The sequence below is a fragment of the Fringilla coelebs genome (assembly GCF_963513975.1).
Source record: "Fringilla coelebs genome assembly, chromosome: 24".
NCBI classification, from domain to species: domain Eukaryota; kingdom Metazoa; phylum Chordata; class Aves; order Passeriformes; family Fringillidae; genus Fringilla; species Fringilla coelebs.
In genome coordinates this window covers 5,403,892-5,417,925 of record NC_140050.1, presented here as the reverse complement: position 1 = coordinate 5,417,925, position 14,034 = coordinate 5,403,892, and the positions used below count along the sequence as shown (strand labels likewise).

The window sequence follows — 14,034 nt, the reverse complement described above, 5'->3', positions numbered from 1 at the left end:
ACGCCAGCGCGGTGTCATGCCGGACCTGGGGCAGGGATTTCATCCCCCGGGCCAGCTCTAGCCACCGGCACTAGCCATCGTTTGGGGGCTCCGGCCCCAGCCGGGCGTGGGGACGGTGGCCGCTCTTCGCGGGGCCGGGGGTTGTGCCCACGCGGGTCCGGGGGCTGTGCCCGGAGGGGGTGAGGGGCTCCCTGGGGAGGGGCAGCGGTTCTGCCCTCTCCTCCCCATCCCTCCATCCGTCCATCCCTGCTTCGCTCCTGACCACACCCTCCATCCCTTCATCCTTCCCCTGAGCACACCCTCCCTTCATCCCTCCATCCCGGTCCCTCCCTCCATCTCTCCATCCCGGTCCCTCCCTCCCGGTCCCTCCCGGCAGCTCCGCACCGCGGTGCCGGGCAGGGGCCGGGCAGGAGCCGCCGCCGCCGCCCCCGGCCCGGCCCCGCCGTCCCGGCCGGTGCCTCCCTCTATCTCCCCCCGCCCCAGGACACGCTCGGGCTGGGACAGACCATGAGCGATGACCCAACACCCTGGGACAACGCGACGGAGAGCGCCACGGTGAGTGCTGCCTGTCCCTGCCTGCCCCTGCCCGCCTCTGGCGCCCCTCCCCGAGCCGCCAGCCTCGGGGTCCCGCGGGAGGGGGGATGGCTGTTCGGAGCTGTGGGCTTCTCGCGGCTGCCCCGGGGCTGGCGGCTTCGCTCGGGTGGGGACGGCAGCAGCCCCGCTGTCACCCCCTGCTCTGCCAGCGCCGGGAGTGGGTGACAGTTCTCAGCGCTCTGGGATGCTCTGCGTGCGGGGGGTCCGGGGGCCTGGGCGCTGCTGCCGGATCAGCCCCTCTCCCCCGGGCAGGGGGAGCGAGCACCGACCCCCGCGGTGGGGCAGGGTTGGGGGTCCTGTCGCCGTCCCCATCCCCAAGCCCGTTCCCACTCCCACTCGGCGCGGGGGCCGCGGGCGGCTCAGCCTCCCCGGTTGCCGTTGCCGTGGTGCAGGCAGGGCCCGGGGGCGGCGGGGGGTGGGGGGCGCGGCGGCTCCGGGGGCAGCGCTGGCGTCAGCGCGGCGGGGGCAGGTTTGGGGTGGGCCGGGGCCCCCCAGCGCGTCCCCGCGGCTCAGCCCCTCGGCCCCGGGCAGGCGGTGCCCGGCGAGGTGTCCCCTCAGGATGGGTACGTGCTGCTCCTCGCCCTGCTCTCCATCTTCATCGGGGGCACCCTGGTCCTGCTCTCGGGCATCCTGATCATCTGCCGCCGCTGCTGCGAGGCTGACCGCCGGCACTCCAGGTGGGCGAGGGTTGACCACGCCACTGTCCCCGCGGTGTGTGGCACCGCACGGAGGGTCGGGGGGACTGGCCCGGGCACCTCTGATCCTCCTCCCCCTGCAGAGCCAGCGATGATCCCGAGAAAACCAACACCACTTACCTGGATGACTCGCAGCAGGCGCAGGGTGAGTGACTCGAGTGCTTTGCAGATCCCCCCCACCTGCATCCCAAGTTCTGGGGAGGGGGGTGAGGCAGCTCCTGGGCCCTCTCCTCTCAAAGGGAGCAGTGACCACCACACACCCCTTGTGCCCTTCATTGTCCATCCTTGGCTGTGGAGCAGGACTGGCAGCTGGGAGCAGGGAATTCCAGGCTGGCATTGACGCCATGAGTGCAACAAGTTTGTCAAGCCTCAGCTGGGGAAGTTGGGGTACACCACGGTGGGGGGAGCTGGTTGCTGACCCCCTTCTCTGCAGATATCACTGGCAAAGCAGACGACCCTGAGTGCCTGTCGTCCTCCAGCTACCGGGATGCAGAGAGTGAGAGGTTCCTGTCCTCCAGCTCCTCCACTGCCCGGCGCGTCTCCTTCAACGAGGCCGCGCTCTTTGACCAGGGCAAGAAGACCCAGGAGAAGGGGAGGAGGTGAAGCTCTGGGCTGAGGAGGGGACAGGAGGTTGGGGCTGCCCCTCCTGACCCAGCTGTCCCACAGGTACACACTGACAGAGGGGGATTTCCACCACCTGAAGAACGCCCGCCTGACTCACCTGCACCTCCCGCCGCCTGCTCTCAAGATCGTCACCATCCACGAGTGTGAGTCCAGCGAGAACAGCCTGGCCATGACCCCCCGCCTGCCCCCGCCCAAGCCGGGTCTTGCCATTTTCCAGGTGAGCCCTCAGTGCCTGAGGGACAGATGGGACATCCAGGCATCCTGCAGCACCCCAGGGAGGCACCGCTGGGCCCAGGGTGGGAGTCTCAGGGCATTGCTGGAAGTAGAGACAGGAGGTCCTGTCCTGGGTGCAGGGGCCCCTCCTTGTCCCCAGCCTCGTGCAGACCCCCTGAGCGTGCTCTGCTTTGCAGCCCCCCGCGGGGGCCCTGCCCCGGCCAGTGCTCCCCAGCCATGCCGTGGGCCCCAGCTCTGCCCTGCCCGGGGACACCTACAACTCCACCGTGGACACCAGCTTCACAGAGGCCAGCCCGTCCGCCTCCTCCGACTCCGGGGAGGGCCCTTCGGTGAGTGCTGGGGCGGGGGGCCGGGACTGGGCAGGGGAAGGGGCTCCCAGCCTGCACAGCCCCAAGGGTCCTGTCCTGCTCCCTCCCTGCTCCCCCAGATCTCATCCCTGCCCCCTCACTCCATGCCAGGGCTCAGGAAGAGACGTGGGCATCCAGCTAGAAACAGGCTCTGCCCCCCCGCCCCCGCCTGGTCCCTGCCCCGGGGGACATTTGTGCATCTGCTGCAGCCCAGCTCTGCGGAGCAGACAAAGGAGCCGAATGGGATGCGGGGGGGCTGGGGAGGCGTGCTTGGGTCCGAGCGGGCACTCACGGCCCCCCCGTACCCCCAGTTCACAGCAGCACCCAGGAGCGGGAAGGCGGCTGGGGCAGGCAGTGCCGGCCCCGGGGAGCCCCCCCCGACCCCCCCCCAGGGCACCGTCCTGCAGTTCTTCACCCGCCTGCGTCGCCACGCCAGCCTGGACGGGGCCAGCCCCTACTTCAGGATCAAGAAGTGGAAGCTGGAGAGCACCCAGCGGGCGTCCAGCCTGGACACCAGAGGTGGGGGTCAGCGGGGGCCCCGCCGGGCTGTGCAGGGTGGGTGGACACGTGTGGGTGGGTGGGGGGCTGCTGGTGCCGGTTGGGTTGTCCCCCCAGCCCTGCCCTGCTCCCCCCCCAGGATCCCCCAAGCGTCGGCAGTTTCAGAGGCAGCGGGCGGCCAGCGAGAGCATGGACCAGGAGGACCGTGACCCCCATCAGACCGACATCATCCAGTACATTGCCCACACGGACGACGTGTCCTTCCACCCCGCGGGGGGCCCCTTCCTGCCCTCCCCCGCCAGCCCCCCACCCTCTCTCGGCAGGTATTTTTCAGTAGATAAGAGGGACGGGGATGGGTGAGCCGGGCACCGGGAAGGCACCGAGGGACCCTGCGCTGCCCTGGGCATAGGGGGCTCCCACCTCTGTGGCTCTGGTGGGGCAACCGGGTGTGGGGTGAGGAGTCTGGGGGGGGCTGGTGAGGGGGAGGTTGGGCTGGGGCATGGGCACGGTGGTGGCAACAGTATGGAGGACCGGGTGGCACCATGGTGCTGCTGTGGAGCCTGCAGGGCTGGGCTGGCACATCCCTGCCCGCCGTCTGCGGGGTCTGTCCCTGACGTGACACCGGGGTGCTGCCCACAGGCTAGAGCCAGGCGAGGGGGGCGCGGGCAGCCCCGGCGAGTCCAGCGTGCCCGAGCAGCCCAGCGCCTACCACGACATCTGGAGCCTGCGCGCCTCGCTGGAGCTGTACGCGGCCTCCGAGCGCAGCAACGACCAGGACTCGGTGCGCAGTGACGGAGGGGACAGCGTGTCCTCCACCAGCGGCGTGCCCCCCTGCCCCTCTCCTTCCCTGGATGAGCCTGAAGGCCCCGAGGAGAAGTTCTGGGGTCGGCCCAAGGCGGAAGAGTCGGAGCCCGGCACACGCAAGCTGCTGCAGATGGACAGTGGCTACGCCTCCATCGAGGCGCCCAGCCGGGGGGGCGAGGAGGGCCCCCCCAAGGACCAGACAGCCTCCGAGAAGCGCATTTGCTTCACCAGCGCCGGGCGGAAAGGAACCATCTTCGAGAGCTTTGAGGGCCGGGAGCCGGAGGAAGAGGAAGATGAGGAAGAGGAGGAGGGGGGAAGCACGACCCTGGGCGCAGCGGGTGGGGGACACCTCCGTCCCCACAGCCCCCTGGCCTGGTCCCCGTATGGGCAGATGTTCCCGGGGCGGGAGGGGCTGCCCCGGCGGGACTACAGCATCGACGAGAAGACGGACGCGCTGTTCAACGCCTTCGTGCGCCACGACCCCCAGTTCGACGAGTCCCCGCTGCGGGGGAAGCACCGCTCCCGCACCCATCTGCGCAAGCAGTGGCAGCACACGAAGCAGTTCAGCGACCCCGGCGTGCGGTACCCGGCGCTGGAGCGGCACCGGACGCCCCTGCGCCGCGGCGACAGCGCCAACTACCCCCTGGACTCCCGGTTCCACAGCCCCCTGCCCCGCATCGTCAGCGCCGGCGACGAGGAGGCAGCAGAGGCGTCCGATGGGGTCCCCCCTGCCCCGGCGCTGCCTGATCCCGAGATCCAGGTGATCGTGGAGGAGCCCGGAGAGGCGGCCCCCGAGCCCAAGGCTGGCTCTGAGCCCCCTGAGGACGATGACTGCCCCGGCCCCGGGAGGTGCTTGGGGCTGGGCTCCGGCTCGGAGCTGATGGACAAGATCGCCGGCGGCCTGGAGGAGCGGCTCTATGGACACCTGAGGAAAGCGGCGGAGAGAGAGACCCCCGAGTGCACGGTGGCCGTGGCGGCCAGTGATGCCTCCCCCGACCACAGCACGGTCTAGGCCCAGCATGAGGGGGAGAGACCCCGGCACAGGGGGGCTCGGCCCCCAGCAGGGTTCAGGGCTTCATCCCCTCCTGCTGCCGGCACCGGGTGCGGGAAGGGGGTCCCGGCCCAGGCCAGGAGGGCACGTGGGGGCCCCTGGCTGTAACCTCAGCACGGGGGTCCGGTAGCGTGGGGTGGCCGAGCCCCCCGGCTCCCGGGAGCGAGGGCCTGGGCTGGGGGAGCCCCGGGGATCGGGGCACGGTGGAGAAGCCGAGCGTTGGCCGGGGGTCAGCGCTGAGGGACTTCGCTGAAGCCCTCACCCCGCTGAGCCCCCGTAGCACCTTGGCTGTCCCCTCTCTCCGAGGTTTTACAAGCAATAAGCCTCTCATCCGGCCGGGAATGTTCCTGGCCGGAGCTGGGTGTCCCCGCTCCGCTCCGGGGGACGCGGTGGTGCCACCCTGGCCAGGGGGCAGTTTGGGGAGGGGCGGTCACCTCCTCAATCCCAAACCCCCTCCCCACAAGGTCTGCAGGGAGCCTGGGATCTAAACTGGAAGCAGGGGGCTTGGGCCAGGGGGATTCTAGAGGGGCTCAAGCTCCTCCTGGGGGGCTCCCAGAGTGGCAGCCCAAGGGCTGGGGGGGAAGGATCGGCCCCAGGGACCCCAAAAATACCCCCCGGAGGGGTGAGGGTACCCGGTGCCTGCCCCTGGTGCTGCCCCCCAGCCCAGGGTACAGGGTGAGAGCAGAGAGGGGCATCCCCAGCATGTGCTGTGGGTCACCCCCAGTGCCCCCCACCACCCCAGGAGCTCGGTGGGGGCTCAAGGATATTTATTGATTTTTACAGAGGCGGCTGCTGCTCCGTGGGAGGGGCGGGCGGGGGGGTGTGTCACTTTTTATTGGGTTTTTATTTGTGTTTCAAAGGACGGGTGAAAAAGAGAAAAAAAGAAACTGCCCCAGCCCAGCCCTGGCTGTGGCACCTGGGACTCGGCAGCGGGGGGGGGACAGGCAGGGCCCCCCCAAACCCCCATTGCATGCGAGTAGAGGCCGGGTTGCCCCTTCCCTCTGTGCAGGCTCTGCCCAAAGCTCTCCCTCCATCACCTCTGCGTTTTTAAGTCTATAAACAAAGGAGAAAAAACCAAAACCAACCGTGACATCTCTGAGCTCTTTTCTTACCTTCTGCCCCTCGGGATGGTGCCTGCTGTGGGGGTGGGGTGGTGGGGGCAGGGGGGCTCCGGGCTGGCATTGCCCCACAAGTGTGGGTTTGCCTGGGGGGCTGTGCCCTACCAAAAGGAAAAAAGAGGGGCTGGTCATACCCCCGACCCTGCCTGCTGCAGGAGGAAGGACATGAAACCCACCTGCTGTTTTCACTTTATTTTTCTTTAAAAAAGAAAAAAAAAAAAGAAAAAAAAAGGGGAAGAAAAAAAAAAAGCAGAAAAAAAAGCAAAGTGGCTGCCACCACCCTGATCCCTTTGGAGCCCAGATTCCTCCCAAGCTCTGAGCCCTTCCTGGGCCCTGTTACCTTCCGAGCCCCCGTGCAGCATGCAGGTGTAATAGAGATCTACTTTGTTTTAATACCTGTTTTTGCCTTTTTTTTTTCCTCATCTGGTTTATTTTAACACATCACGATGTGTAGGAATCTCTAAATATACCGCAAATATAAACAAAACAAACAAACAAACAAAAAAATTAAAACAAAAAAAAAAGAGAGGAAAATATATAATATATAACAGTAGTCTAAAACATAAAGTGCACGGCAATGGCTTTGCACGACTCTACACGGCCAGGGGGCCTGGCAGGGGGGAGGGGGAGGGTCCCACCCCCCTGACCCCTCATCCCACCCTTCCCATCACAAAATTAAAAACAGAATCAGTGTCTTGATTGGCAAAGAGTGACCAAGGGGAAGGGGGCAGCGTCCTGGCAGCCGCAGAGTTCAACTCCCAGGTGTCTGATGGGGAAGGTGTGGCCACTGCAGCTTTGTGTCCTGGCGCTGGCTGGAGCAGGGGGTGTGGGGAGGGAAGGGGGGGCTCCTTGGTTGGTTTCTTCTGGTTTCCTTTTGGATTGCAAGCACAGTCCAGTCCCAGGAGAGAGGCAGAGCTGGGGCTAGGAGGGGGACACAGGCTGGCCTGGGCCCAGGGATGCTGTGGGGAGAACAGAGAGAAGGAGGTTAGGAACGGTAGGGGCTGCCCAATTTGGAGTCCTGGCTCTGCTTCTGCCCAGCACCCTGCCCCGGGACTCTCTCTGGCACCCTGGGATGGGAGCGAGGGGCTTGGGATCCCTGTGCTGTCCCTGGAAGGTTTTAGGGAGTCCCTCAGCCAGGTGAGCCCAGACCTGCCCAAAGCAAAACCCCTGAGGAGAAAGCACTGCCAAGGAATGTCATTTATGCCAAGGAGAGGAGCATTCCCTTCCTTCAAAAGGTTTCTAGGCTAAGGGGGGGAATGACCCAGCTAGGCTCGGGCAGCCCTCACGGAGCTTCCCCTTCCAGCAGCAGCTGAGCAGGAAGGGGCAGGAGGAGCAGCAGGTCCAGGGAGCTCCATCCCAGGCTCTGGCTGCACTGACTCCCCGCAGGTGACTCACTGCCCCCATGAATTAAAGATGGAGCTGCCACGGGCCTCTGACAGCTGCAGGGGGAGGATCCGGCTTTTATTTCGGGCTTTTTTCACACCACAAAGCTGGTCGTGATCCAGGAGATAACAGAGCTCAGCCCCAGCAGCGCCGTGACGAGCATGAGGCCGGGGGCGGATGAGGCTGAACATGAGTCACTGCTGGCTCCGTTATGAATGAGGAGTGGGAAGGAGGGGACAGAGCTGGGAGCTGGGGAGGAAGGAGCCGGAAGGAGGGGGGGAAGCAGGGAGAGGGCTCAGCTTCCCCTGGAAGTGGCTTGGGCATGGCATGGGTGACAGGGCCAGAGGTAGGTCCCATGGGGACCTCTCTGGGGACACCCTGGGGCTTGGCATCCCTCTGTGCTCCCCAAGTCCAGGTAGGCGGTGAGGCTGGGAGCAGGGCAGGGAAAGGGGGTGTCATGGCACAGCCTAGCCACAGCCCAGGAGGGGAGAGAGATCACTACAGCACCTCTCACACAACAGGGCAGACTAGAGCAGAGCCAGGTGGGCATAGCAGGGCATGGAGGTGGTGGGGGGGTCTCCCCTGGGTTCTGCACCCCCAGCACCTCAGGAGATCCAGACCCTGGCTACCAGGGACTCTGCAGAGGGACGCTCAGCATCCAGACTACAAAACTCCCTCAACCTCTCCCCCTGCCCATGGCTGGGGCAGGCTCAGATGTCCCCCAGCTCCATCGGGCAGACCCAGCAGTACCTGGGCAGAGCTCACTGCTGCTTGCAGGTGGAGAGCTTGCGGATCTTGCTGCTGGCAGAGCAGGCCTTGCGGGAGGGGTTGGAGGAGGCGCTGGCCCGGCGCTCGCCCTTGGCCCTGGCGCTCAGCTGCCCCGGCTCCGTCCCGTTCATGCACACGGCCTTGGGCAGCCCCTTGCCGCGGCTCTGCCCGTTCTGCCCGGCCTCCTCCTCAGGCACCTGTCCTGCAAGGGAACGGCCACAGTCAGGGGGTGGCAGCAGACCCTTCCCTGCTGCTCCTGCGGGAAATCCCAACCTGTTCCTGTGAGGAGCGAGGAGAGGGATCCCCAATCTGGGATGTGCAAGGCTGGGAGCCTGAGACTGCACCTCCCTCCAGGACTGGTTTGGCCCCTGTTCCCCCCAGACCGTTTGCCCAGCTCCTCTGGGGAGCAGAGGGGCAGCAGTGGATGAGGTCACCCCTCTTCCTCCTGCCTTCTCTGCAGGTCCCAGCCCCAGGTACCAACTTGGGGGTACCCAGGGGCTGGGTGTGTTTGCAGAACGGGGCAGTGCAGCCTCTCCTGGCTGGGGTTCAGCTGTGTCACTGTCCCCTGAGGGAACACCCCATGGGTGTCATCAGCCCTTCTCCCTCCTCAGCTCATTGTGACTCAGCAGAGCAGGTGAAGAGCCATTTCCAGAGGCATCTCCTGCTGCCACAGCCGGGGCTGGGGTCACATCCCCCCACTTGGGGAGTGACAGAGGGATGTGGCTGCATCCCGGGGTGCTCCCACCGGGAACAGGATGCAGCCCCCAGCCCAACACAGGCTGAGGAGAGGCTCTGTCAGGCCCCTGCTCCCCCCCACCGGATCCAGCCGAGGCAATTTCCTTCCAGCAGGAACGTCACGCTCCAGGGCCCTTCAGTTATGACTCAGAGGTTTGAGTGGAAGCAAAGGCTGTAAGACGATTATGTATAATTTTCTTTAAAGGATGCTCAATCCTTTCTCTGCCAAGGCCGGGCGGGACGTCAGCTCCGCTTGCGCCAACCATCACCCCACTGCTGGCAGCTGGGGGGGACACACAGCGCTGCTGGGAGAGCTGCTGCTCCTCTGGGGGAGCACCCTGGGGGTCCCACCTTGGACCCCTGTGCCTTGCCACATCATCCCTGGCCAGTGCCAGAGATGGGGAGGGAGGGCTGGGTGTATCCTGGGTTACACATGCAATCGATTTCCTCATGGATCTCCCCTTGTATTTCTCCCAGCAGCTCCCAGCATTGCCACAGCTCCCAGTCACTGGCTCGGGGCTGCTTACCTGAGCACTCCTGCCACGAGAACAGGACTGACCAGGGACAGCTCCTGGTTCTGGCAGACAACCCTGGCACTGCTGGAGCCAGTGGCACCTGCAGTGCCCAGCCTGGTACTCCGGAGCTGCACAGCTCCTGGCCCAGCCTAGCTCACCACAAGGGATTGCAGTGTTGGGGGTGCTCTGGCCGCCCCCCAGGGCAGGTGCCAGTGCCTCTGGCACTCTGGCAGTGACTGGCACAGCAGGAGGCTCAGGAGCACAAAGCTCATGACCCTGCTTATGGATTCCTCCAGTGCCTGACCCCCCTGGAGGGGTGATGGCTGGAAAGGGCTCAGGGGTCCAAAGTTCTAGAAGAGACCCATGGGCCCCAGAGCCTCCAGGCATGGGGCTCCCAAGGCTCAGGCTGCAGCTCCAGCTCATGCCATCCCTCCATCCCACCAGCAGCACAACTGCAGAGCCTCAAACAACCCCATTCAGAGCAAAGCTGAGCACTTCTCCTTCCCCTCCCTCGGCTGAACTCGGGCCAAGTCAATTAACATTTCTGACTGGGGAGGGAAAAAGTATCTATCCAAACAGCTCACTTGTCTTTTGTGTGACTCTTCCCTCCTCCCCTCCTTCCCTGCTTCAAAAGCACAGTCCCAGGAGTCTATTATGGATATCAAGGAGGGAGGTGAATCGTGAGCTAATTTTACCTCCTTCACCAATGACAGTTGCTGACGTTCAAATTAATGAAAATAAAAATTCAGCACGGGCTGAAGTCTTGGCAACTGCTGCCCCCGCGGAACCGCTGACCCAGCGCTGTGTCTGCCCGAGCAGCTCCTGCCCACCTCACCCTCACCACGAGCAGGGCTAAAAATAATATAAATAAAGGGAGAGCTGAGAGAGGAAGCAGGAACGTGGCTGCTCATCCCTGCTCGTCTCTGCCACCCCTCACATTCTTAATGGCTCCGCATCCAGCTCATTCAGGCACCAAAAAAGGTTTCAAAATAACACCGCAAAGAGGCTTTGAATTGCTGTTTGTCAGACTGAGCACACAGGCACCGTGAGCAGCCAGGAATGCAGCTTCCTGAGCACCAGGCTTGGCTCAGAAGCTCCAGTCCTGGCTGTATTTTCCAGTCTCAGACTGAAAAACCCAGGAGCAGGTGCTGCAGGATGGTGCTGCAGCAGAGGAGGGGTTAATGTAGGACAGGAAAGAGCAGAGCTCAGGCTCTAGACCTGAGGCAGCACAAAAGCAGCAAGCAAGACCAGGATGACCACATCCCTTCACTGCACAAGAGTGGGGAGAGGATTCTGCCTCCAGGCCACAGCCATCCTCTCCTCCATCCTCTCCTAGCACTTCCCTGGATGGGATGTTTAACACCGATTGAACCAAGGGCTTGGAACATTTACATCTCCCCACAGAGCTGCATGAATCTTTAAATAACCCTTTAAAAATGAAAGCACTTCCTCAAAGCCCCTTCTTCCTCTGAAGAACACAGGATTTAATGAGGTTTCCTCTTTCTCCCCACCCTCAAACCCAACACCCACCCCCACCCATGAGTCACTCACACTCCTGCTCTGGCTGCCCAGCAGTGCCACAGCTGAACTGATCCCCCATGTACACGGGGGCTTTTAATTTATATTTTAATATGGGTTCACTGCTAGAAATGCAGCACTGGGCAGGTTCAAAGGGATGCTGCAGGAAGACTTTGGTGGAAAAATTCACATTTATTCCCTCTGCAGCTGCCCCCACCTCTGCAATGCCTCACAAACCCACTGAGGGTCTGTGCTGGGACCCACCTCACCCTGCTCCTCCCACAAGTGTGTTCCCAGTGTTGAGGGGATTCCTGCCCACCACAAACACTGCACATCCCACCTCACCAGCCCCTCTCATCCTTTAGGTCTCTAATCCCTCTGAAACAGCACAAGTTACATAGAGAACATGGAAGATCTGCCTGTCATCTGCCATGACAGCTCTGATTTGGGTTTAAACCCTGCTGGTTGTAGGAGGAGGGTGGAATTCCTGTGCCAGTGCTCCCAGTGTGAGCCTTAACCTCAGACACCTGCCTGCATGGGGCTCACCCTGCTCAGGTGAGCCATGGAGCTGAGGAAGGCAAGGACCAGGCTGGGACCAGTCTCCCAGCATGCAGGGGATCCCCCAAGTATGCCACAGAACCTGAAGGCAGAGTCATTTCAGGGCTCTGTTCACAAATAACTCATTCCAGCAAAATTGGTCCAAAGAATTAACTGTGCTGAACAGCAGAGTCCAGCAGCAGCTGTTCCTGGGAGATGGGAAGAAGCTGGCACAGGGGTAACACTGGGATGGGCATCCTGGTTGATCAAATCAAGGACTGAGGAATCTGGAGCATCATGGCTCACTCACACCATTCTACAGCCCTCTGCTGAAAGGATTACTCAGACCTCGAGGCCTTTCCTAAAAAAGCTTTAAACCCAAAAAAATCCCCCACAACCACTTCTCCCCTACCTGGTACTGTGAAGTCCTGAGTGTAGATGATATCATCTTCAATGTCATACAAGTCATCATCCTCTTCCTCATTGTAGCCATGCAGATCCTCCAGGTAAGGCACCGCCGTCATGCTCCTCCACCTGTCCTTTGTCTCAGGGCTGGGAGGAATGGGCACCAGCGCCTCTGCCTGAGCATGTTTCTTCCTAAACCAGCTGCAGAGAGCCCAAGGGCAGAGCTGGGTCAGTGCACAAGGCATGCAGGAGTCCTCCAATGAGGATGGCCCCAGCCCACCTGAATATTCCGAGCTGGGAGCTTCACCCGTGCAAGGTAAGGAGAAACCAAAAGATCTGGCCAGGTATCAGTATTGGGGTGTGCTGGAGAACACACTGGGATAGGACAGGAACAGAGGGACAGGCACAGAGGGAAGCTCAGGACCATTCTCTCCATCACCAACTCCAGCCCAAACTACCTGTAAGTCAAAACACACCAGCAGAGCTGCCAGAGCTCCTGAGTTTTATTATCCAAGCGAGCAGGACTGAAGGAACTGAAGCTGAGGCTGATCCAGCCCAACAGACCCAAGTTTGTAGGATCCCAGCCTGAGGAGAAGGGCAGTTATTGCAGCAGCTTCCTCTAAAAGCCAGTTTGCACCAAGGCCACAGCAGAAATGCTTCTACTTTATCTTTTTATCCCCCCCTGTCTCAAGGGACTCCTATCACCACCAAACCCCTGTGCTGCCATCTGGCCAGGAAAGGATATCTGAAAGCTGTTCTTAATCAGATCAGGAATCCAGCAGGCTGCTTCCAGCAGCATCCCAGAGCCAGATGGGATAAACCTCTTAGGTTTTCATCGTACTCCCATAGCAGAGCTCTGACTCCAGACTGTCTGGGACATGTCCCAGTGCTGCATGTGGGCACCCAAAGTTTCCTGGAAGGCTGCTGGAGCCTCCACACTCCCAATGACCCCCTAAATGTGGGTGGGAGCAGAAGCTCCTCCAGACTCAGGTACCTCTAACACAACTTTCCAGCCCACACGAGCCTGATGGGACACAAGTGCTTCCCACCCTGCAGTTGGCATCCTGTAAGTCCTGGCCTCCAACCACGGGGGAGGGCCTGAGCCAGCCCAAGAGCTCTCACCAACCTGAGCCATCTGGTTTTTATCACCCCAGTTCCAAATTCCTTTCAGGAAGGAAGGCTGAAGGCACCTCCTGCGCAGAGCTGTAATTATCATTTTGTTCTAGTCTTACACTGCTTTGACAGTCGGCCTAAAAAAAAAGTGGGATTCTAACAAAACTATCAGGAAAAGAGAGGAGCGAGGAGATAAACAAATGGAAATGCAGCTACTGGGACAAATCAGGCAGGATTCAAGGGAGGGGTGAATTCTCATCCAGAAATTGCTTCACCATTAGCATCTTTCAACTGTTTTCTCTGCAGCAATGGAGTTTTGCAGCCTCTTGTCTGCAGGGAGGAAGGTGTTGTTTGGGGAGAGGGACAGAACTGCTTCAGATCTCATCTGGCAATTGTCACCTCTAGTCCCTGAAGGGGCACTGCAGGAGTTAAGCAAAGCCCATCCCAGCTGCTGGACCAGTGTAACTCCAGTCTGGCCCAGGGCCCTTCACAGATCCATGGATGGCTTCCTTGGTGACATGCATGGCACTCTCCTAACGGGATCAATCCATTTCTCTTCTCTGGAAACTGTGTTCATTGAGGAAGAGACTGCCAGGACAGCAAACCCAGCCTGGGCTGATCCAGCCTGGCAGGATCAGCAGCACAGGGGCAGAGGATCCACCAGGAACCAGCTGATTTTGCCAGGGGCACTGGGGCTCGAGGGATCCAAACTCCACACCAGAGACCTCAGGAAAGGGAATATCCAGGACAAATGAGATCAGAATGATGGCTGTTGAAAGGAGAATTTTAAAGGGAAAAAGCCTGGAAGTCTATGGCAACTGGTGTTTTTATTTTGCTGTATTTCAGCTCTGCCTCACTCTTCCCTCCTGTCCTACTTACCAGGAGAGTAAAAATAGGTTTTTATTAGCAGCAGAAACCTGAATCACTGTACTCCAGTCATTATGCTTCCATCCTCTGGGAGGTGATTTCAAACACTTGCATATGCATATATGGTAATGAGGATAGAGAGTGAAAAGAGAAATCCATTGAAGTTCTAAGAAAAATCAAAGACCTCTTGGAAGGAGCCTTGAGCAATTCTGTATGGAGTAGTGGAGA

At 61.3% G+C, this 14,034-nt stretch overlaps 2 protein-coding genes across 2 annotated transcripts in view; one reads left to right on the top strand and one right to left on the bottom strand.

Moving 5' to 3' along the window:
- The first annotated feature begins 421 nt into the window (after window positions 1-421).
- Window positions 422-4,975, top strand: CBARP (CACN subunit beta associated regulatory protein). Its single transcript, XM_084220990.1, has 9 exons — window positions 422-555; window positions 1,126-1,271; window positions 1,373-1,434; window positions 1,723-1,888; window positions 1,956-2,130; window positions 2,324-2,476; window positions 2,806-3,013; window positions 3,132-3,315; window positions 3,632-4,975. The coding sequence occupies exons 1-9, from the start codon at window positions 508-510 to the stop codon at window positions 4,806-4,808; spliced, it is 2,319 nt and encodes a 772-aa protein (XP_084077116.1). The 5' UTR covers window positions 422-507; the 3' UTR covers window positions 4,809-4,975.
- A 795-nt stretch (window positions 4,976-5,770) lies between these two features.
- Window positions 5,771-14,034, bottom strand: part of STK11 (serine/threonine kinase 11) — a 31,976-nt gene continuing 23,712 nt past the window's right edge. The window contains exons 8-10 of the mRNA XM_084220980.1: window positions 11,834-12,027; window positions 8,099-8,318; window positions 5,771-6,924 (exon numbers count right to left, since the gene is read on the bottom strand). Of these exons, the coding sequence (XP_084077106.1) occupies window positions 8,110-8,318; window positions 11,834-12,027 (403 nt within the window). The 3' untranslated portion in view covers window positions 5,771-6,924; window positions 8,099-8,109. The remainder of the gene's footprint in view (window positions 6,925-8,098; window positions 8,319-11,833; window positions 12,028-14,034) is intronic.